Raw genomic sequence first — 24,729 nt, 5'->3', positions numbered from 1 at the left:
GCCTAACCTCTCTCCAACCTCATTACCCTCCCACCTTCTCTGTGTACTTCAGCCATACTTTTCCTTCTTTTTCTGAAACACATTAAATTAATTCTCACTTGGCAGCTTTGTGCTCAGTAGTTCCTCTGTGTGGAATACTTTCCCTTCTACTTAACTGTAACCACTGTTGACAGTCCTTCCTGGACCATTACACTGCAGTCACTCCTAACACACCAAGGTATAGATCACAACTTGATGTTTTGCATCAGCCCCTGACTAACCAGAATGTAACCTTCAGTAGAGCAGGGAGTTTTCACTGCTGTTACTCTACCACCTAAAATGTGCCTGGCTCAAAAAAGGGATTCCAGTGATTAATTTAACTTGACAGACAAGGTCATGTATTCATCAACAAACATTTCATACCCCAAGGGAGATATTTATAGCCAATCCTATTTGCTTAAAGAGGGCTACTTTCTCTTTATACAAAATGGCAGTAGTGGGGGCACCTGTTTGGCTCAGTCAGGTAAGTGTCATGACTCTTGATTTTAGCTCAGGTCATGACCTCACACTTTGAGTTCTAACCCCACATCAGGCTCCCCACTGGAGCCTGCTTGGGATTCTTTCCCTCTCTCTTTCTCTGCCCCTTCCCTCTTTTCTCTCAAAGTAAATAAATACACCAAGAAAAAAAAATGGAAACAGTAAAGAAATTTCCAGGTCATACTTTTGTTAGACATAACAAGACCTTGTCCCTTTTATTAAGGACTTTCTTAGAGCATTCACAAGTTGCATCTCCTAACTTATAACAAGTTTGAACACATTATTCTTTTAGCTCTTTAATTATACCTTATCATGCCATGCCATTTTAGGCATATCACACAGGTTTTTAATGCAAGCATCAAAAAATGTTTTGGTTGGGGTCCTTCAATATATCAAGGCATAAGAAATGTCCTTGGACTCTCTGGATCTCTGAAGACATAGCTCATATAGCTAGTGTCTGATGATTAAACTTTTCCTACATGTACATGTTCCAGCACAACTGGATCAATAGATCCAAGCAAGCCTACAAAGAGAACAGATGTTAACTGTAAACAATTATATTTTCTAAAATATTTGTGTGATTTGATTAGTATCTGACTCCTTCCAGCAGATGGTAAATTCTGAGGACACAAGTGACCTTTCATGTTGTTCATGCTTTTATCTTAGAGTAGTTGTACCTCAAATATTTCCATTAACCATTCAGCTTCTATTCATCCTTGCCCTTAAGTAGTTTAGCATAATAAGTGAGGAAAGCCATCTGGGAATAAATTAAAAAGTCTGACTGAAGAAATAGGCCTCACAGCCCTAATATGGACCAACTGGTTACTCAGTAAACGCTGGTATCTGGAACAACTTCTAAAAACAAGGTATCCTTCATATTCTTAGCTTAAAACAAGAACTAAGTGACAGAACCTAGACTGGGCTTGAACAAGGGGCTAGGACCTTGTTTCTGCCATCACTTACTCCATCCTCTCCCCTAGCTGCTGTACCAGTTGTTTGTCCACATGGTGACAAAACAGAGGAAGAAGGTTGCTGGGGAAGGCTAAGGGTTCTGCCAGAGAGGCTGTTGGCATATGGGCGATCTCCCAGGCAATCAGAACCACCATGTCTGTCCTGGAGGGCAGAAAAGACAGAAAACCTCAGAGTCTTTGTATTTATGTAGTAAACAGAACTCAAGGCCAAGGTTCCTAGTTATTTTTCCACCACCACTATCAGCCTTTGTGCTTGTAGCAATTAAGGGAACATTTGCAGAGTTTCTATGTGCCAAACAATGCTTAGTGCTTTACATATGCTCCTTCTTATATTAAGAACTCTGAAGTTCCTTGCTTCAGATTCTCAGTCGCTCTGCCCCTCCCCTGCTCATGCTCATGCGTGAGCAATATAAATATTAAAAAAAAAAAAGAAAAGACAAAAAAAGGAGCACCTGGGTGGCTCAGTTGGTTAAGTGTCCCACTTCAGCTCAGGTCATGATCTCACTGGTTATGAGTTTGAGCCCCACGTGGCCTGACAGCTCAGATCCCGGAGCCTGCTTCAGATTCTTTGTCTCCCTCTCTGCCCCACCCCCACTCATATTCTGCTTCTCTCAAGTATATAAACATTGAAAAAAGGTGGCGGGGGTGGGGGGGGTTGTGCCTGGGGGACTCGGTTAAGCGTCTGACTTCAGCTCAGGTCATGATCTCATGGTTTGTGGGTTTGAGCCCTGCGTCAGGCTCTGTGTTGACAGCCTGGAGCCTGCTTCAGATTCTGTGTACCCCCCACCCCCCCACCCTCTCCCTGCCCCTCACATGCTCATGCTCTGTCTCTGTCTTTATACAACTTCCCTTCTCTATACAACTTCCTTCCCAATACTAGAATATACCACTCAGGAAATATCTCATCTGACTCAGCCTATACATCCCAGGGGTACTGACATAGTATTTACAAGGCCATAAGATCTTACCAAGCTGAATTATCACTATTGGACTCCTTAAGAGAAGACTCCAGGGATACCAGCTGCTCCCCATGACTCAGCAGGGCATAGAGCAAAGAAATTCCAAACTGCAAGTGATAGAATATCCAAGGTAAGAGGAGTTCACCATAGGCAAGCAGTGCTTTCCTGGCTCTGCCACGTTCCCAATTAAAAGGGAAGGTTCACATGTAAAAATAGAGTACAACACTTGTAAAATGGTCAGGTTTTACAATGGCTGGCCAAAGAACTCTCAGACCTTTAGAAGGAAATCTCTGCTTTCAAGTTTCCAGAAGATCCTTGTGGAGAGTTGATTAAATGCACACTTGTGGGTTCTACTCTCAGGAGTCAGAGTCTATACATCAGGAATAGACCCAGGAATCTGATGCAGGTAGTTTGTGGACCCCACTGAATGAAGCATTACTTTAGGCAAAGATCTTCAGAGAGGGGTTCACAAGATATACCACTGGGGTAATTAGAAGGTATCAGAACTTTCACATCTAGAGTCTTAAGTTTTTCTATCTATTTACATAATAAAGGTATATACTTAGTATAGTTTCACATGTGTAGGACCTATAGACAAGCACATGGGGGACATGATTCACAGCTTTTTACTAAAAGAGATAATAAAGTTTGGTGACGGGGCGCCTGGGTGTCTCAGTCGGTTAAGTGTCCGACTTCAGCTCAGGTCATGATCTGGCAGTCCATGAGTTCGAGCCCCGCGTTGGGCCCTGTGCTGACAGCTCAGAGCCTGGAGCCTGCCTCGGATTCTGTGTTTCCCTCTCTCTCTGCCCCTCCCCCCGCTTATGCTCTGTCTCACTCTCAGAAATGAATAAATGTAAAAAAAAAAAATTAAAGACAAAAACAAAAAAAGTTTGGTGACCTCTGCTCTAGAGGTCCACCTCAGCACCATCAGGGAGCTTGCTAGAAAAACAAATACATGGGCCACACTCCAAGTCTACTAAATGAGACTCTCTAGGGGTGAGACCAAGGAACCGGTGTTCTGTGAGTTTTCCAGGTGATCCTAGTGCTTACTAGATATGGAGGAGCACTGCAGCAAAGATGCAAAGTTAGCACTCCCTTGCTTATTCCTTGCCTGTGATAGCACCTGAAAGCCATCTGTGGCAAGAGAAAAGCCTCCACCCTGTGTTACCTGGTTCTGAAGGATCACAGTGACTGGTCGCTCTGAGGAGCCAGGCGGAAACAGCATTAGCCCCTGAAGTCCTTGGAGGAGTTCATGGAAGGTCAAGTAACTGATACATTTGCCCAGAGGTTTGAATAACATTTGTAGGGCCTGCAAGAAGGTAAGTGCCTCTCTCAGATTTCACTACAACTTCACCTCCTCCTACTTTTCCTCTACCCCCTCTTCTTGCTGACCTGCTTTTGGCACTTTCCTGGTCAGGTTACTTCCCCAGCCTATCATTATTCATGTCTCTCCAATCTGAATACTGGTCCTTCAATACCCACTTATTTAGGATGCCTTCCCTAAGAAAGTTGGACATGGGGCTCGCACTTCTCAGGGAGTCCTTATCTTCTCAAACCTCCACAGCACACTCACACCTGTGCCAACACATGCCTGTATTTTGTTTATTGTACCTAAAGTTCATCAGTTGTTCCTATAGTAGTTTGTTCTGGAACTCACCCACCTGAGGGTGTCAGGTTGACCTCCCCCTGCCCAGCACTTTCTCCAGCATCTCTGGGGGTGGGGGACAGAGGATGAAGTGGAAGGATCCCTCACCCATCCACAAAAGTATCCTCTGCTCAGTGCCACAATACCTGATCGGCAACATCCCTTCTGACTAGGAGGGGCAAATGGTGGGTGATAGCTAGAAGAATGCTAACAGCTTGATCCTGGGGCAGGAAAGGGAGCAGCCTTGCCACCAGAACTTTCCCCTTCCTCACGGAGAGCACCTGCAGGAAGCCATCTGCTGCCTCCCTACATTGCAAGAAAGGAGAACATTTTCAGGGCTCTGTATAGAGGGCTCTGGCTACATGCCAGAAACAAGGGGCAGAAGGAAAGTCAGTGTCTTTGCTCATCTTGCCCTTCCTGGGCTGGAGGTGTGACCCTCCCACACTCACTCCAGATTATTCTGCTCCTGGGTCTTTAAGGCCTGGAAGAGCTTCTCAACCTGGTTGTTCTGCTGTTCGGAGTGGAAAGGCTGTTGAGGCCCATCCTTCTGGCCCTGTTCTAGCTCTAGTAACTGAATGAACAGCTGGCAATTTGAGGGTGGGAAAAGAGGAAGAGGTCAATATGAGCAATATTCCATTCTCAAGGGTCAATTAGGAACTCATCCCTAAGGACTTGATAGCTCACCTTCTCAATCCGGGACAACACCTGAAGCCTCTGACTGCTTGCAGCTCCCATCTCCTAGGAGAGAGTCCCAGGCCATCAGCCACACCTCCATAGCAGCAGCCCAGGCCTCAAGCGAGCTACAAATTGAGCCAGAAAGGCTAACACAAAGTCTGACCACACTTCTTTATCACTCTTAGGTCACAATCTGATCTCAAGCATGACAATGCCCCAGTCCTTTCTCCAAAACAGGGGAGACAAAAAGGGTTCTGGAGAGTTAACACTTCTACCTGCTCTTGAGATCCATGGGGTACAGCATCAATAGCTCGACGAGGGCTAAAACATGTTGATACAGCTACCTGGCCCAGGGAACCCTCGATTCGAACCACTGCACAAAAAGGAGTCAAAAAAACACATTTCCTTCCCCTTTCCACCCTCTGTTCATCCGGATGTCTATCCCAACCCACCATGTCAGCCCTGGTCCCACCTGACTCATAAGCCTCCGCCTTCTGAATGTAAGGTGTTACCAGCTTGAGGGATTCAACCTTGGTCCTTCGCCCAAGTAGTTCTTCCTCTGTCTGCTTCTTCTCTAGTTTCTGATAATATTCCTGAGAGTCCATGGAATAGAAAAATGTATCCTCATCTCAACTTAGAATTAAGGTTCTTAAATGCAACCTCTTAATATATCCTTTCCTACAGCATTCATTTCAGAAATGATCTTGGCACTTTAGGCCTTTCTGCTGACATCTTGAGTTGGGCATCGTGCCATCTGTATTGGGGTCTCCGTACTAAGGACTTGAGGAGCTAGATACCACCACCAGATCTGATGAAAAGGCAGAGAGCAAGGTGGAAATCCAGGAAGCAAACCTGTCCCAACATCTGCAACCTTCTTTCATTCCTTATTCCCAGTATACACACTGCACACATCTTCCGCCTCCAACCCCTGTTTAGTTTTGTGATTGTACCTGTGCTTTCCCAAATTACAGTTATCTGATGGCATGAAGAACCATGAGGAGCTTGCAGTACAGAGATGGCACTATCGTCAACTGGCCAGTAGCCAATAGCACTCTAGGCCAGTTTTATGCTTCTGAGGAATGGCCCAGCAGCTCTAGTATCTTCTCAAAGAAATCTGTAAAATCCCAAGCTAAATAAAGCCACTGACTGTGAGTCAAACAAGGATTTAAATAAAGTTCTTTCACTTAGAAGCAGTGCCAAAAAGGCAAGAGTATAAAAATATTTTGCTTTCAGTGATCTGGGCAGAAAGAAGAGTTTTTGAAGCATGGTGGAAAGGAAGAAAGAAATTAGTCTAAATAGGAAGGGGTTAAGGGTCGGAAACTTGGTATGGGGCTCATAGAAGTTGACAAGAAAGCGGAACACAGCTTAGACAACATCCAAAATCAGTAGGTAAGACCTGCCTCATAAATAAAAGGGAGATAGGGAACAGAGGGTAAGGAGTGAAAATTTCTGCTGGCATTTATTCAGTTCAACAAATTGAATCCCACTATTTAGGAGATTCATGTATCATATCTAAAAAAGCACAAAGTAGGTGAAGGTTTATAAGAAGACATTTCTAAGATCCACAAAAGCGTACAAAGGCAGAAAAGTTCTTATTTCAAGGCTGAGTAGGGGAAATTCTTGGCAAAGGATGAAGACAAAATGTCAATGTTTGGGGAATTGTAAATAATCCCATTTGTCTGAAGTGTAGGAGAATAGAGGATAACGATCTTGGGATGTCAGCTTTGGAAATATGGCCCCTATCCTGTAGGGATGGTCTCTCCCACCTGACTGGACATGGCCTCTAAAAGCTGGAAAAATGACCCAAGAGGGCTGATGAAGTCCAGGTCCATTTGACGCCAAGGTCAGAGGCGGAGAAGAGCACCTGGGGCTCACCTGGTAGTAATAGTCATCCAGGCAGGGGTTCTCACTCTGCAGCTGAACCATCTGTACTTTTATCACCCAGTCTTTCTCTTTTCGGGTCATGAGGTTAACATAGGGGTCTGGCTGCTGAGACCAAGGCTTCTTGGCTGGGGGACTTTAAGCCAGAAGGAACATTCCTTTAGACCTTCCCACCCCTGCACAGTGAATGTCCCAAGGAGAGTTAAGCAGGGAGTGGAGCCATCTGGGCAGGATGGAACAGAGTGCATAGGTGGGCAACACTGGGAGAGTGTTATTTGTGTAGGGGCTTTGGAGAGATACCCAATCACATAGGAATACTCAGCATGCATATGAGCTACCCTCAACCCCGCTGCCCATCCAGGCTTTACCTTGGTGTTCGACTATGTTGCTGCAGCTGCAAGATCCGTTGGTGCTGAGGGTGGAGCTGGGTCAGATGACTAGGAAGACTTAGAAAGAAACTTGGGCTGGGTGAAAGAATGCACTCAGCTCCCTGCCCTCCCATTCAATTAGCCTCTGGTAACCTCAGTTGGACATCTAAAGCAACTCCATCTGTTCATGTGCCTCCCCCAAAGTCAGCCACACAAAACACCACAACCCTAGCTCAGCAGGGCTCACTTTCCCCTCCAAGATATATTTTCCTGCAATTTGGCTGCGGGAAATCTTGACAAAGGAGAAAACGACTTGGCCTGGTTGTTGGGAGTTCTGTCCTAACTTGAGTTCTGCCATGCCAGCTAACCTCAAGTAAGTTTTTAGTCCTTCTGGGCCTCTATTTCCTCATCTGTGAGGGGAAAATGACTGGACCCTACCACACACTTCTCTTACTAAGTTTCTGTAGGTGTTTTTCTGTGGCAGTTGGTGGAGTGGCTCCACCCCTCCTCAAACCACTACTTTCTGAACCTCTGGAGAAGAGTTCAGCCTGTGGGAGACACTGGGACGCCCAGCTCACTGAGCCAGTACCTGAAACTAGGGGGCCATGAGGTTGGTGGGCTGCAGAAGAGAGTTGGGTCTGGTAGGAGAAGTCGAGGTCCAAAGTGTCGTGCTGGAGAGCTGGCACTGGAAAAGGTAGTCCGGAAAGGAACAGGAGAGAGGTAGTCCAGCGTCTGAGAGAGGAATTTGGAGGTCTGGGAAAAGGGCATCTTCAGCAACAAATGCTGCTCTTGCTGCCACATGCCTTTCTCACCTTTATATTGTCACCTGCCTTTTCTCCCAGAAGAACCTTACCCAACAGAGTTGGTCACCTCCTAGGGAGCAGCTCCTTAGTCCCTGATAGTGTGGGGGCATGCACTTTTCCTGTCTGGTGAGTCATCACCGGTCTCGGTCTCTCCTCTCTGTGATGGTCTTCCCTCAGACTCTTGTACCTTCAGCTACTGGGGCAATGCTTCTTTGCCTCTTTTTGGACTCCTCCTCCCAAGAGCTGCAATTGTCTTCTTATTCTCCCTGTAGGCTTTCCTGCAATTCCTCTACCCCATGCTATGTTCTCATTACACAGTTAACCTAAGGGCAGGTGCTCTTTCCAGCCCTAAGCTCAATGCTGCTCATCTGCTGAAACATTGGGAGGTGAAAGGATGGCTCTAGTTTGTCTTTTTCACTTGGATAGCCAGTTGTCCCCTGACCACCTCTACCATTTACCAACCTTCCCTAGACTATAGGTATCTCCTGCCTCCCATACCTGCACCTCACTTGGGGTGCTCCATTTCCAGAGCAAGGTCAAGAACAGACTAAGGTACACTCCACATGCTCCTTCTCCACACACCATTACTTTCTCACAGGATGGATAATGAAGTGACTCACCTGCCACAGAAAGTGCAAGGAAGCAGGTGACATCCCCAACACACCAGAGGCCTTGATTCCAGGGGAGTTGAGAAGACCTCTCTAGAATGGGAGGAAGACTAAGGCTTGAAAGAGCCATGTGGTCATCAGCATCCACTGGGTTTGGGGTGCGGGAAGGCCAACCACTTCCAATATGCAAGACAGTGGAAGCCTGGCCCTTCGTTGTAATCAAAATCAACTGGATCAGGACCTCTCTGCTTCCTTTGAGGGGAGGCAAGACTGGTATCTCAGAAGTGAGTTGAGGGAGAATCTGAGTGATTTCATTTCTGTTTGGGAACCCTGGTCTCTCTCCACTGGTTGTGGAAATCCAGGGGAATAAATACCAGGAATGAACTGCTGAGACATGGGGCCTAGGGTCAAAGAAAACTCACCTTCAGCACCAGGAGCTGGACGAGCACCTATGGGCTATGCACAACCCTTCTAGGACCTGGTTTTTAAGGTGAAGACAGCATCAGAAACTAAGTGGGAAATAGGAAGGAGGAAGGAGAGTGTCTCTACTCAGGTTCAAGCCTAAAATAGAAAGTGTTAACCCAGAACTTATCTTAGAAAGGTGTGGAGGTCATGTAGTCATGGCCAAATCATTAAAGCGAGGGACTAGAAAGGAGTGAAGAGAAGGATATTTAGCAACAGTCTGTAAGCCGCAGATGGTTCAGGACAACAGTTACCCCACCCCCTCCTGTCCTGGTACCTGGGTGTTGTGGACAGCATTGAGGACAGCTGGATCCCCGAGATCACTCTCTTCCTCATCCTCCTCTTCCTCCTCCTCCGGGTCTGGGGTTAGATCTGGATCCAAATCCATCTCCTCCTCCTCCTCCTCCTTGTCTTCCATTTGGGAGGCAGATACTGGCTCCTCCTCAGGAGCCAAGGAGCCACAGCACTTGCTCAGGCCTCGGTTTAAGTGGGGGCCTGAGGAGGGAGTAGATGGGGACTCAGGCATGAAGAGTCTTTTCTAGAGAGGCTGATTCTCAGTAGCACCTCTGTTTACAAGTCACCTCCAGCACCCTCTTCAAACAATGTCTCCCCCTCGTTACCTGCCCCTAACCACTCCCCTAGCACAAATGGAACCTGACAGGTGTCAACCACTTTTGCTTTCCATATCTCTCCAATTGCCTAAGTACTACCCCAGATTTCTCTACTTGCTCTCCCCTACATAACAGCCCTGAGTGCCTCCTTAACCAATCAAGTTCCAGCTACCAGGACCCACTGCAATTTAAGCCTACTATGCACCAGATACCTTACATGTATGTGTCCTTTTAATGCTGAGCAGTCCTGCAAGGCTGTTATTGATAATTTCACAATGGAGCAGAGGAAAATAGGGCCCAGAAAAGTGACCTCAGTGTGATGTAGCTAGCAAGTCAAAGAGTTTGGAAGTCACTGCCAGTAATTCTGGACACCCAGGCCCATATCCATCCACTGAACCAGACCATCAAGTCTCTGTACCCCAAGCCTTTTCATCCAGATATCACAGCCTAATTGTCAATACCTTCAAGACATGTCATCTTGGCAGGCTTGCAGACTTCCGCCATGGCTGTTTCCTCTGGTAAGATAACACCATCCGCCTCTGGAAGGTAAACCTGAGACAGGGAAGAAACCCAGAGACACCCTCCTTCTCAGTAAGGATGTCATGGCATCCATCCTCAAAGAGCCATGTTCTCCCCCTAGCAAGGTTGTCAGAGGAGTATTGGCCCAGCATCTTGAAGCAGGACCCTGGGCTTTCAGACTGTTTTAAAGCCCCATGCTGTGCCCTCACCAGTCCAGCTGCAGGGAGCAAAGGGTCAGAAATGAGGGACAGAGTTTGGAATTGGAGAAGCACTTCCACACAAATACACACTTGGCCTGGAGGCCTCACAGCTGCCTTGTTGTTGACACCCACCACTGGACTGTTGCTGTTCTTTCCACTTAGTTTAGCCATGGCAGCCTGGGCCTGGCTTGTTTGCTGCCCTGGCTTTAAGAGTCCCAGCCCCTCCTTTGCTGCCCCCTTAAAGGGCCAGCATCCCCCCAACCACTGCACCTTGATAGAAGTATGAGAATATAATCTAATAATAGAGAAAACTCTTGAAATGGCAAGAGACATAAATTCCATTTTTAACCACCAAGTTTGTGAGTACAGATTATGGGGATTGATATTTGGGAGTAGGTATTTGTTAAAAGGATTCCTGTTTTCCACACCCTTCATAGGAGCGTTTTGAGGTTATGTTCCCTTCAGTCCCTAGGTTTTGATTCATCAAAATTGGATTGGAAAGCCCTGGGGGGATCCTGAGGCGATTTGCCAGGAACCAAGATCTCAACGCTTGGGAGTGCACTTGTAGATCCTAACAGTGCACCTGATAATGCTTGCCTTTCACTGGGTGTTGTGAGTTAAAATCTGCCACCTAGCTCTAACTGATGAGGGACCCCTGTGAATTTAGAAGCCAGATCTTCAAGGTTAAAACCCATTTGCATGAGTTACCCAGACAATCTTGTATCTTCTTGGCTACTCCAGTGGAAAACAGGTTCAAAAGCTCAGGAGTAATAAGAAAACAAGACAGCAACAAAAATGAGCACATCAGTACAGCTGGTAGGCAAAAACCTAAGACCCACCTGAGCCTCATCTAACACCTGAGTGAGCTGGGTTCTGTGCCCATATCCTGTATTTATTATGTTTTCTAAATTTTAGTTACTTAACATACAGTGCAATATTGATTTCAGGAGTAGAATTCAGTGATTCATCACTTACATACAACACCCAGTGCTCATCACAACAAGTATCCTCCTTAATACCCCTCACACATCTAACCCATCCCCCACCCACCTCGTTCCATCAACCCTCAGTTTGTTCTCTATTATTAAGAGTCTCTTGTTGTTTCCCTTTCTCCTCTCCCCCTCACTCTGTTCATTTGTTTTGTTACTTAAGTTCCACATATGAGTGAAATCACATATTATTTTTCTCTCTCTGATTGACATTTCGCTTAGCATAATGCATTCTAGCTCCATTGACACCATTGCAAATGGCAAGATTTCATTCTTTTTGATGGCTGAGTAATATTCCAGTGTGTGTGTGTGTGTGTGTGTGTGTGTGTGTGTGTGTGTGTGTGTGTGTATACACCCCATTTTATTTATCCATTCATACATTGATGGACATTTGGGCTCTTACCATACTTTGGCTATTGTCAATAATGCTGCTATAAACATTGGGGTGCATGTTCCCCTTTGAAACAACACACCTATATCCGTTGGATAAATACCTAGTAGTGCAGTTGCTGGGTCACAGAGTAGTTCTGCTTTTAATTTTTTTAGGAACTTCATATTGTTTTCCAGAGTGGCTACACCAGTTTGCATTCTCACCAGCAGTGCAAAAGAGATCCTCTTTCTCTGCATCCTCGCCAAAATCTGTTGTTGCCTGACTTGTTAGCCATTCTGACAGGTGTGAGTTGGTATCTCATTGTGGTTTTGATTTGTATTTCCCAGATGATGAGTGATGTTGAGCATCTTTTCATGTGTCTGTCAGCCATCTGGATGTCTCCTTTGGAGAAGTGTCTATTCATGTCTTCTGCCCATTTCTTTAAAAAAATTTGTTTTAATGTTTATTTTTGAGAGAGACAAAGCCTGAGTGGGGGTGGGGCAGAGAGAGAGAGGGAGACACAGAATCTGAAAGAGGCTCTAGGCTCTGAACTGTCAGCACAGAGCCCAATCCAGGACTTGAACTCAGGGACAGCGAGATCATGACCTAGGCTGAAGTTGGATGCTTAACCAACTGAGACACCCGGGCATCCCTCTTCTGCCCATTTCATAACTGGGTTATTTGTTTTTTGGATGCTGAGCTTGATGTTCTTTATAGATTTTGGATACTAACCGTTTATCTGATATGTCGTTTGCAAGTATCTTCTCCCATTCTGTCGGTTGCCTTTTAGTTTTGCTGATTGTTTCCTTTGCTGTTTAGAAGCCTTTTATTTTGATGAGGTCCCAATAGTTCATTTTGCTTTTGTGTCCTTTGCCTCTGGAGATGTGTTAAGAAGTTGCTGCAGCCAAGGGCAAAGAGGTTTTTGCCTGCTTTCTCCTCGCGGATTTTGATGGCTTCCTGTCTTACATTTAGGTCTTTCATCCATTTTGAATTTATTTCTGTGTATGGTGTAAGAAAGTGGTCCAGTTTCATTCTTCTGCAAGTTGCTGTACAGTTTTCCCGGCACCACTGCTAAAGAGACTGTCTTTTTTCCACTGGAAACTCTTTCCTTATTTGTCAAAGATTAGTTGGCCATATGTTTGTGGGTCTATTTCTGGGTCCTCTATTCTGTTCCATTGATCTATGTGTCTGTTTTTGTGTCATTACTGTACTGTGTTGACGATAACAGTTTTTTAATACAGCTTGAAGTCTGGAATTGTGATGCCTCCAGCTTTGGTTTTCTTTTTCAGGATTTCTTTGGCTATTCAGGTCTTTTGCGATTCCATGCAAATTTTAGGATTGTTTGTTCTAGCTCTGTGAAAAATGCTGGTGGTATTTTTTAAAGTTTATTTATTTATTTTGAGAGAGAGAGAGCACGAGCAGGGGAGAGACAGAGAGAGGGAGAATCCTAAGCAGGCTCCGCACTGTCAGTGTAGAGCCTGATGTGGGGCTTATAGTCATGAACCATGATATCATGACCTGAGGTGTAATTAAGAGTTGGACCCTTAACTGACTGAGCCACCCAGGCATCCCAATGCTGGTGGTATTTTGATAGGGATTGCATTAACTGTGTAGATTGCTTTGGGTGGTACAGACATTTTAACAGTGTTTGGTCTTCCAATCCATGAGCATGGAATGCTTTTCCATTTCTTTGTATCCTCTTCAATTTCTTTCTAAGGGTTCTACAGTTTTCAGAGTAGAGATCTTTTACCTCTTTAGTTAGGTTTATTTGTAGGTATCTTATTGTTTTTGGTGCAATTGCAAATGGGATTGATTGCTTGATTTCTTTTTCTGCTGCTTCATTATTGGTATATAGAAATGCAACAGATTTCTGCACATTAATTTTATATCCTGGAACTTTGCTGAATTCATATATCCACAGCCTGTGTTTAAATTAACCGCATGTGACTTTGTAGAATTTCTGAATAAAAATGAAAATGAAACTAACTTCTCTACATCAAAACCGCTAGATAAGTCCTGTTATCATGGTTTATAGGACCGTGATTCTTGGCTCCTCTAAAGAAAAATTTTGTTGCAGAAGTTTTGCTGTATGTTAGAATGATAAAAGTGGGGGGGGGGGGGGATTAAGTAGCTTAATTAAGTTTAAGTTACTGAAACTTTTCAAATATCCAAATTGGGATCAGGCCTTTTGGTAATGTCATTCAGCTGTTTCTGTCAAGAATTTCCTAATAGCTCACTTTGGTATTAAAAATAAAAGGGCCAGTGGTGAATGTCAGTGTTCCAGAAGTGATTTATTAGGTTGTTGTAGAGACCAGGTCTTATGAAGAGCCACCTGCTGCATGCATAGTGTAAAAATAACAGGATGTGTTCATTTTTAGAAATAAAAATCCCTTTCTTGTTTTTGTTTCTCATTTTAACTGCCACTTATCTCTCTCCTACCGATGAACCAAATTTCTGCATTTCCTCAACTCACATCATTCCTTCAACCATTGCTCTCTGGCTTTTGACTCCATCATAATGAGGGCACCAAGGGACAGATGAACAATTCCACAAGCTTCCCAACCCTTCCTATGGCCAGTTGACAGTTTTTCAATCCTGTGTTAGTACTCTGCAAACACACTATCAAGACAAATCCCATACCCTCACTTCTACCCAGTCACCACCCCTAAACACTACTTGAATGACACAAAATCTGGAACTACCATTGCCCATCGCCCCTCAGAAACTATCCACAGTTACCAATGATTTCTTAACTCTAAGTGCAAATGACGGGTTTCAGCTCTTACCTTAGCTCAAATCTTGACAGCATTTGACACTATTGACCATGCCCTCCTTATATCTCTATTCTCCCACAGCTTCCTAACACTTTAGTCTCCTGGTTCTTCTTGTATGCCTTGTGTTATCTTTCCTTTCTGCTGCTTGTATGCCTTTTTCCTGCTCTCCTCATCACCATCCAAATATCCTCTTCTTCATGCCTCTCCTCATCACCATCCAAATATCCTCTTCTTCATGCCTCTCCTCTTTCCCTTCTATGTCACATATTCTTAATTTGACAGTTGCCTGAAACTGTGTAGGTTTGTGTGATTTTTAACATGTACATTTTTCTAGACAGACAGTCCAGAGCTTTCCTCACATTCTCAAAGGGATCAAGAATACCCCCATGCCCTGAATTGAGTCCTCTGCAACTTGGTATTCCTGGGCAATCTCATCCACTCATGTCTTCCTACCCACTACATGCTAGTGACTTCCAAATCCTTTCATCAGATCTGACACTTTCCAGTTAAGCATCTCAGTGATTTTTATCTTCTGTCCATTACAGAAGGCATAAGATCCTTAAAATCTGCCTCTCCAGCCTCCAGTCTTCAAGTTCTCTGCCTTCTAGTTTGGGTTTCAGAAATTATAAGCTATATTTGGCTGTGTGGGGAGAGTGGAATTCTGATGGAGCCCTCTCTCATAATCAGTGTACACCAGGATCTCTCTCCCTGGCCTGGGGGCCTCTCTCCTTTTGTCTGGGAGTTGTATTCAGTTGTTGATCAAAGCAGCTTCCTGTCCCAATTCTTTCTTTCTTTTCAATGATATTAAACATGTATCTTAACAGGCAATATGCTCTTCATTGTGTCACACAAGCAAAATGAATTTGCAAAGGAAGCTATTTTAACTGGAGGGTGATTTCAGATGTTTCATTAAATGGTCTTATTCTAATTTTCTAAATATTCAAATGGGGTTGAAAAACTTAGCTCTGGCTTCACTTCCTCCAGGAAGACTTCTTGGACACCCACCTCCCTTCCAGGCTGGATGAGATGCCCATCTTTTGTGCACTCATTGGTTCTTACACTATTTTCTCATAGCACCTACCACGCTGAGTTGTAATTCTGTTTCTGTATTTGTCACCCCCATTTGAGAAAAGAGCTATGTCTTCATCTTTGTGCTTCCAGCACTTAACACAGTATCTACAACAGGATAGGTCCTCAGTCTCCTTCCCCTTGGAGACTTTGTCAGATGCGGTTTCTAGCCTGCCACCTGGGTCTGTCTATTCCAGCCCACTTTCCACGTTGCTTCCAAGAAATGTCATTCTAAGAAAACAAACTTTATAATATCTAAGCCAAAAGTCAAAAAAGACATAAAGATTTGACTAAAAAAAGTATAATTTCTATACTGAAGACATATTTATGCCAGCATAAATTCTTATACAACAAAGATTTAAATATTAAAAAAAAATTAAACCTCAAGAATACTCAAAGTGTGAGTTTCTTTAAAAATGTGAGGGGCGCCTGGGTGGCTCAGTCGGTTAAGCATCTGACTCCGGCTCAGGTCATGATCTCACGGTCCATGAGTTCGAGCCCCGCGTTGGGCTCTGTGCTGACAGCTCAGAGCCTGGAGCCTGTTTCAGATTCTGTGTCTCCCTCTCTCTCTGCCCCTCCCCTGCTCATGCTCTGTCTCTCTCTGTCTCAAAAATAAATAAACATTAAAATAAAAAATTAAAAAAAAAAGTGAAGTAGAGAAGGTCCTTGTAACCATGACCTCAAATCCATAAACCATGAAAGGTGACTGGTAAATTTGTCTATGTAAAAATGTAAGGCTTCTGAATGGCAAACAAAATAAATTTATTTTTATCCGGTAATCTTAAATTTATCTTTAAAAATTATTTATTATTATTTTTTTAATGTTTATTTTTGAGAAGAGAGAGGCAGAGAGAGACAGAGTGTGAGCAGGGGAGGGGCAGAGAGAAAGGGAGACACAGAATCTGAAGCAGGCTCCAGGCTCTGAGCTGTCAGCACAGAGCCCGACTTGGGGCTCGAATTCACAAACTGTGAGATCATGACCTGAGCCAAAGTTGAATGCTCAATCAACTGAGCCACCCAGGTGCCCCTGCCTTTAAAAATTATTTAAAATAACTTTTAGATGAAGTTCTTTTTATTGTGTCTGAAGATTTTGAGGGCTCAGGAAAGGAGAATTTATGCTAAGTCCAGATCCTTTTAGAAATACTTCCTTTACAACTCCTGATAATATTATCCAGTCTGCAACCATATCAAAATTAATGTAACACTGTTGATGGGTAATATAAACATAAGATTGCTATTTTCTCTCATATTTACTTTTAAAATCCTATAACTTTAGGTAAGTGCTGGATGTCTGTTAACACAGAACATCTAATCCTTATGGAGACTAAGAAATCTTGGACCATACTATTCACTTCTTCTAAAAAAATAAAAGTCCTAATTTAAATAAGAAAAGTATGACTTTGTCCTAGTCCATTTGAGCTGCTGTAACAAAATAACAGAGACTGGGTAGCTTATAAACAACAGAAAAAATTTTTTTTCACACTTCTAGTGCTGCAAGTCCAAGATCAAGGTGCTGGCAGACACAGTGTCTGATGAGAGCCCACTTTCTTTTCTTTTCTCTGTGAGAGCTCACAGATGATGCCTTTCACTGTGTCCACAATGGTAGAAGGGAGGGGTGAGGGAGCTCCTCAGAATCTCTTTTATAAATTCATGATTCCCATTCATAAGGGCTCTACCCTCATGACCGAATCATCTCCCAAAGGTTCCTCCTCCTAATACCATCACCTTGGGGATAGGATTTCAATATCTGAATTTAGGGGTGGACACAAATATTCAGTCCATAGCCATGACCTTGGGGGATATAAGTTAAGTATATAAAACTACTATGTTTTTACCGGAATTTTACATTGAAATATTATATTTAGTTATTAAAGTCTCAAAATGGTTATTTTTTCTCAAAACTATGCTTCCATTTATAGGAGAGGTGCAGGTGCAGACAAAAAAAAAAAGCTGAGACTTTGTCTTCCAAAATCTATAGTCAATCCATAATCAGGTAAATCAACTTTCTGGGATTAATCTGTAATTGCCACATTTACATAGAAACTCCTGGTTAAAAGAAACTTTTCAAAACAGATTGTTTGGTGTTGCATTTAGGCTCAATGTTCATTTATTTAATTCACCTATGACATTTGGAAAAATTTTTTCAAACTTAGGAAAATGCAGGGCTTCACTGAATTATACATAAAGGCTGCAAAATATTTTTGTTACACAACTAAGTACAATTGAACAAATGTGATCAGGCAAAAGTAAAGACTTTCCTTTCACATTTAAATTATATTTGTTTGGGGTGTCTGGGTGGCTCAGTGGGTTAAGCTCACACTTCAGCTCAGGTTATGATCTCACTGCTTGTGGGTTCAAGCCCGGTTCGAGCTATGCTGACAGCTCAGAGACTGGAGCCTACTTCAGATTCTGTGTCTCCATCTCTCTCTTCCCCTCCCCTCCTCTCAAAAATAAATAAACATTAAAATTTTTTTAAAATTATATTTGTTTCACACATTACTGCCTGAAAACAAGTTGGAAGAGACTATTACTCATCTTGACTATGACAATTTGTTGCATAGTTTGGCCTCTCTTTTTAATGTTAAATAGTCTGAGTTTCAAGTTCTTCTTTTCTTTCTCTTTTAATTTTTTTTAATGTTTATTTATTTTTGAGAGAGACAGAGACAGGATAAGAGTGGGTTAGGAGCAGAGAGAGAGAGGGAGACACAGAATCTGAAGCAGGCTCCAGGCTCTGAGCTGTCAGCACAGAGCCAGATGTGGGGCTCAAACTCACAAACTGTGAGATCATGACCTGAGCCGAAGTTGGACGCTCAACTGACTGAGCCACCCAGGTGCCCCTCAAGTTCTATTTTTCTATTAATCTTTAAACAGGTGGCTTAGTGCAAAACTTGAATAGCTGACGCCATTGACCACCAAATTGTTTGTGGACCAGAAATCAACTCTACCAAAGTTGCTTCCTTGTATATTTCCTTCTACTATGAGCTTCAAATGCTCTAAGCAGAATTTGGATGTCACTACATTTGCTTAACCCTGATTTGATGATGATAATAGTTCCATTGTGCTCCAGGATCTAGATCTTCTGGTTTCAGATCCGACACATCTGTGCCTAAAATATATATCCTCTTATTCTTGGCCCTGTTCTCCAGGATTAATTCCAAAAAAGTCATCTGTTAGAAAGGGTGCTGAATATAGAGTCACCGACTTCCGTCTCCATCGTGTGTACTTCACCTGGTTTTTTTCTGTTCAAGAACTGAGGTTTTACTTCCTGTAGAGGCAAGATGAAAGTCAGTATCCTACTTTGTCTGAAACTTGTTAGTTGATTTCTAGTAAGGCCATCAGGGATATGGTCTGGTGGAAGTCGCTGTCCTGGAGGGCTGAGGCTGGCCAAAGAGCTGCCTGGCTCTTGTCACCTATGACGTGGGGCTGAAAGAGATAGACTCACTCATTCAAGATGGCTGAGAATCTCCAGGTGGCAGTGGCAACTGTCCTCAGAGCAGGGAGCAGAGTCTGAGAAAGAGAGGGATCTAGGACAGACTGTGGTTACTTCTCAAACCCTCTGCCTTTTCCCCCTCAGGGCTCTCTTCCTTCTAACATTTTATTTTGAGAAAACTTCAATCCCACACACAAAGTCCAGATGATCATAAATTATCTTCTGTGTATCCTTCACCTAGCAGTTGGTAACATTTGCCTAATAAATATTCTTTAAACAAACTCCTCTGTTCCATCAGGCAGTGTTTGTTCCCAGTGACTGGGGATTTTGGCTGACAGAATCATGAATAGGAAACTCATAGAACAAGGAACACAAATAGTAAGTAAACATGTGAAAAACCGTTCAACCTAACTGCCTTTTAAAAATATGAAGTCAGGGCACCTGGGTGGCTTAGTCAATTAAGCATCCGATTTCGGCTCAGGTCATGATCTCACAGTTTGTAGGTTCGAGTCCCATATCGGGCTCTGCTGACTGCTTTCTCAGAGCCTGGAGCCTGTTTCAGATTCTGTGTCTCTGCTCCTCCTCCACTCATACTCTCAATCTCTCTCTCTCAAAAAATAAATAAACATTAAAAACTTTTTTAAAAAATTAGGTCAAACAAGGAGATGCAATTTTTCAACGATAATAACCTGCTTAGGGAAGGATGTGGGAAGATGAGCACTCTTTTTATTGGGCAGTTGAGGGTAACCTCATACAAAGTCTCTAGAGGGCAATTTCACAGTGTATAGCATGTGTTAGAATAGGGAAAAACTGGAAATGTCCCCAGTCCAGGGTTGGGTAAAAAAGTATGGTATATTCATATAATGAAATACAGTTAACCCTTGAGCAATATGGGTTTGAACTGTGTGGGTCCAGGTATAGGTGGATTTTCCCCCCCATAAATATAGTACAGTACTGTAAATGTGTTTTCCTTATGATGTTTTTAACATTTTCTTTTCTCTTAACTTTATTGTAAGAATACAGTATATAATACATATAACATACAAAATATGTGCTAATCGTCTGTTTATAGTATTGGTAAGGCTACCAGTCAGCAAAAGGCTATTAGTGGTTAACCTTTTGAAGAATCAAAAGTTACATGCAGATTTTCAGCTGCAGACAGGGTGGGGCTGTGTAAGGGTCAATTGTACTATGAAAGCATGAAAAACTACATAGATCTCTATTATGATAGAAATGGATATATTATCCATGATATATAGTTAAATTAAAAAAAGCTATTTGCAAAGAAATATATGCAGAATAAGTACATCTTTGTAAACATGTATATCCATATGTATATCTGTATATGAATAGACAAAGTCTGGGAACAAACATCAATTCATTAGCAATAGTTATCTTTGGGTGGGAGGTTAACAGAGAATTTAAATGTTTTTCTTTATTCTTACCTATATTGTCTGAACTTTTCTTTTTATTTTTTTTAAACATTTATTTATTTTCGGGAAAGCACAAGTGGGGGAGGGGCAGACAGAGGGGGACAGAGGATCTGAACCGGGCTCTATGCTAATAGGCTGACAGCAGCGAGCCCTGCACGAGGTTCCAACTCACAAACTGAACGGCAAGATCGTGACCTGACCCAAAGTCGGAACCTCAATTGACTGGGCTACCCAGGCACCCCATGGCTGAACGTTTCATAATGAATATGAATTTTGTAAGTAGAAAAAACATGAAGCTATGTGGAAAAGCTTTTTAAAATATCAAAGAAAAAAAAAGCCTCACAGACAAGTTAAAAAAACAAAAACAAAAAACAGCTTCACAGCACCTGTGTCATGATCTAAGGGATAAAGTCCACATTCTTTCCTTGGCACCAAAGTCCTCTGCAGGCTCTTTAACCCCTCCAGGTGGAGTTAAACTGCTTTCTTGGATTATAATTTATTCATACACCTATAAACCAGAGTCTCTGAGCCTTTGAGGAAAGATGTTCCCCCAGTGCCAATCCAGTGCCTAGCACCTAGCAAGGTGCTCAGTAAAGGTTAGTTGAATGACTGAAGGATGGCGATGCACACTGAGACCTGATGGATAGATTGGGGCCAGGCTGAGAAAAAAGAAGGCAAAGCTTTGGGAGACCTTTGTCCTGGGGACTAGAAGGCTCTTCCTGTTCCTCTCATTTTCTGTTTAACACCGGCAACAGCAGGTAGGGCAGAAGTGGTTTGGCCCATTTGGTGTGTGGTGTCTGCGAAATAGTCCAGAAAAGTGACAGCTGGGGCTGAGCCAAGTCGGTGAGGGTGATGATGGGAAGGGGAAGAAGAGCCAAAGCTCCTGACCAATGCAAGTTTCAGTACAACTTCTACTCCATCAGCTGTTGAACTGACAATAGCCCTCACTCAAACATGAGTATACCAAAAATGCTCTATTTGACCAGAATCTGGTTAACTAACAGGTAAACTTGACTTTGAAAGGCAAATATTTTTACTGAACTAGGCTCCTGGCAACCAAGACCCAAATATCCATGATTCTGAAAAAGGGGCATAGATTATTTTTTTCTTGCTGCTGTGACAAATTACCACTCACTTGGTGGCTTAAAACAATACAGTTTATCATCTAACAGTTCTGTAAGTCAGAAATCTAACCTGAGTTTCAGGGGGTTAACATTAAGGCAAGGCTACTTTCCTTTCTAGAGGCTCTAGAAGAGAATCTGTGTTCCCTGATAATCTCCCCATGGCAAGGTTCTTAATCATTACCACACCTGCAAAGTCCCTTATACCATTCACATTGATTAGGATGTGAACATCTGAGTGGATGGAAGAGTAGGGCGTTATTCTCCCTACCACAAGGTGTGATATGGAGAAAAGTATAAAATTGTTAGTAATAAGAAACCAGTTCTGTATATAATGACATAGGAAATAGCTATATTATTAAATGAAAATAATCAAGCCCAGTTAATATGTATAGAATGATCCAAATTTTGTGGAACCTCCCCTACTTCTTCTCACTAAACTCTGGGTGTAAGCTCAATGAACCTCCTTCCACCTGTCATGGCCTGTTTTTTTGGGGTAGATGGTGGAGCTCATCTCATCCACTCACACCCTCAGGGCATCGAGTGGCCAGATAGGCTAGTCCCACCTCAGGTTTTGATGTCATCAATCATTGAATAAATAGATTTTTGGCTAGCTTTACAAATGGTAAACTGTCTTTTGGCAAACCATTTGTGGCAAGGTGATCTACAGTTAAAACAATAATAGTAACAAGGATAACGAAAGTAATGAAATAAAGAAAAATATCACAAACACAAACCTTTAATTTTCTGACTTCCTCCTTTGTACCTTGACTGCTTCTATGGTGTGTATGCGTATGGTGGCTCCTTTACCTTTTTATATTCTTTTTGTTTTGAATTACTGATTCTTTACTAAAAATTTCTTCCTGGTTTCTTTGCAGTTCACTTTTAGGAGAAGAGTTTAGAAAAGTCTAAGGAACCAGAGTGTAGAGAGCATATAGTCAAATGCAGGTCCCACATAGCAGGGGACAGCCAGAAGGGACCACGTACACTAACTGGCCAGAGGCAAGTATCAGCTAAGCAAGCTGGAAAGTGGGAACCTGGGGTTTAGAAAAACTTGCCAAAAGGGAAACAGGGCATTTGAAGGAGACTCCTGACTTTTTTAAGGGGGCTTCACGCCCAGTGCGGAGCCTGAACTCATGACCCTGAGATCAAAACACAAGCTGAGATCAAGAGTTGGACATTTAATGAACTGAGCCACCCATGTGCCCCGAGAGTCTTGATTTTTAATAGTGCTGCATGGAATCTAAGGCAGGATGGAAAATCCAAGTTAGAATTCTATAGTTTTAAACCAGAAACTGAGATGCAGAACCAAGGATCTATGAGGGGAAATCACTGATGAAAAGAGACTATGCCCATAAGTTAGTTTCTGGGTGTAATATCCCTAGGGATGGTGCCCAATTCTTGGCTCCTGAGGTTGTCCTGTTGCCCCCACACTGTTAGGGGGTTTTGACTTCTGCATTTACTTAACCCTTCTCTCCATCCAAGTTGACAACTAATGATGCCTCTAATCCCTTTTATAGTGGGTGCTGTGTTCCAAACTATAATAATAGTCTTTGTAGTCATTATTTTAAAATTCCTCACTTTCCAAACTGTGTACAATATATAGCCGTGAAAGGATAAACACTAAACTTTAACCACGGTTTCTTAGGGGAGGAAAATGAGATGAGAGGCAGACAAGGGAACTTTCACTTTCACTCTAATTGCTTGTATTTTTCCAATGTGCATACATTCATGTGTTGGGCTTGTAATTTAAAATAAAAAGTCCCTTAAATACCGTGCTTACTACTGGGAAGAAGATTTGAGAGAAATTGGAATTTCATAGGTCTGTACTATGGGTTTTTTTTTTAATTTTTAATGTTTATTTTTGAGAGGGATAGAAAGACAGAGTCTGGTCAGGGGAGGGGCAGAGAGAGTGGGAAACAGAGAATCCAAAGCAGGCTCCAGGCTCTGAGCTGTTAGCACAAAGCCCGATGCAGAGCTAGAACTCACAAACCACGGGATCATGACCTGAGCTGAAGTGCGACACTTAACAGACTAAGCCACCCAGGTGCCCCTGCTTGATGTTTTCAATACCAAATTTGTATGGCTTTCCCAGTAAAAACAAATTGGCAATTGAGAGAGCATGGTGGTTACACACAAACCTGAGGCCGATTCCCCACCAACCAGATATCTCCACTCTCTCATCTTGAATTTTCTCATGTAGTCTCCCTCAAACAGATATCATAGTACTTACGATGTATGGATTTTGTCAGGTTTTTCCCCCCTCCCATGAATGGTGTCTGACTTGGTAACTATCAATAAGAAAAAGACCTCACTCTGTGCTCCATTTGCTTTGGACCTGTTGCCCATTGTGTAGTAGCTTTCAAATCTGAGGATTCAATCAGCCCAGACACCTTAGGAGGGTAATAAATTAATCATTGTACTGATTTTAACTCCAGATTGGAATCTCCTGGTTGGCAGAGTCTGTTATCCCCTTCTGCTTTATTGTTACAGTATTTACATTTTCCACAAAGCCTGCAGTCAACTGACATTTGCTCATCTTAGTGGAATTTAACACAAAAGACTGAGGATTTCCAATTCCCCAGACAGACTAACCAGGCTGTACTTTTGAGCAGGCAACAATCTTCAGCCTCCTCATATTAAACCATTTAACAATACGCATCTTTGGGTTGGAGGACTGCCTGTTTTAATATTCTTTATAGTTTTTAGTATGTTCCAATTTTCTGTCATGTGCATATATTACTTTTGAGGGCAGAAAAAAAGTGTCAGTTAAAAAAATAATCCTACACATGTTGGTGCTGGTTCCTGTTTATCTACTTCCCTTTATCTTCTCATACGCTTTTAATCCTTGCCCTGATCTCTAAGACAGGCAATGAATTGTTCCCATGAACCCTTTCTCAGAAAGTGATTTTCTAGTGGAAATTATGGGGCCTTTGGAATCAGATGGTCCAGTGTCTGAATTTCAGCTCAGTATGAATGTGGGCAAGTATCTTACCTCTCTATCTCCTTATCTGTAAATGAAAGTAACACCTCCGTTCTAGATTGTTGTGTAGTTTGGGTCAACAGCTTCACAAACTTTAATTTGTATATGGATCACCTGGGGTGCTGTTAAAACGCAGACTCTAGTTTAGTAGGTCTGGGTTGGGCCCAAGAATCTGCATTTCTTTCTTTTTTTTTTTTAATGTTTATTTATTTTTGAGACAGAGAGAGCCAGAGCATGAATGGAGGAGGGGCAGAGGGAGAGGGAGGCACTGAATCCGAAGCAGGCTCCAGGCTCTGAGCTGTCAGCACAGAGCTCAACAAGGGGCTCGAACTCATAGACCATG

The 24,729-nt window shown here is 42.9% G+C and overlaps 1 protein-coding gene across 1 annotated transcript; it reads right to left on the bottom strand.

Moving 5' to 3' along the window:
- Positions 1 to 705: 705 nt before the first annotated feature.
- Positions 706 to 10,389, bottom strand: PATL2 (PAT1 homolog 2). Its single transcript, XM_053225085.1, has 14 exons — positions 10,228 to 10,389; positions 9,961 to 10,051; positions 9,166 to 9,383; positions 8,439 to 8,519; positions 7,605 to 7,768; positions 7,016 to 7,093; positions 6,642 to 6,783; positions 5,042 to 5,359; positions 4,776 to 4,829; positions 4,541 to 4,674; positions 4,238 to 4,397; positions 3,615 to 3,755; positions 2,456 to 2,553; positions 706 to 1,629 (listed from the first exon to the last, which is right to left on the bottom strand). Exons 1-14 carry the CDS (start codon positions 10,387 to 10,389, stop codon positions 1,476 to 1,478), a joined length of 1,995 nt encoding a protein of 664 aa, XP_053081060.1. The 3' UTR covers positions 706 to 1,475.
- Positions 10,390 to 24,729: the final 14,340 nt, after the last annotated feature.

Source organism: Acinonyx jubatus, chromosome B3 (assembly GCF_027475565.1).
Source record: "Acinonyx jubatus isolate Ajub_Pintada_27869175 chromosome B3, VMU_Ajub_asm_v1.0, whole genome shotgun sequence".
Taxonomy (NCBI): Eukaryota; Metazoa; Chordata; class Mammalia; order Carnivora; family Felidae; genus Acinonyx; species Acinonyx jubatus.
This window is presented reverse-complemented; position numbering and strand designations above follow the sequence as displayed.

Excerpts from the sequence above, each read along its gene's own strand:
- PATL2 (XM_053225085.1), bottom strand. The coding sequence starts at position 10,389 with ATGGCTAAACTAAGTGGAAAGAACAGCAACAGTCCAGTGGTGGGTGTC. Across the intron at positions 9,384-9,960 it reads CAAGATGACATGTCTTGAAG|GCCCCCACTTAAACCGAGGC; the intron begins GTATTGACAATT and ends CTCCCTCCTCAG. Across the intron at positions 3,756-4,237 it reads GAAGGGATGTTGCCGATCAG|GCCCTACAAATGTTATTCAA; the intron begins GTATTGTGGCAC and ends ACCTTCTTGCAG.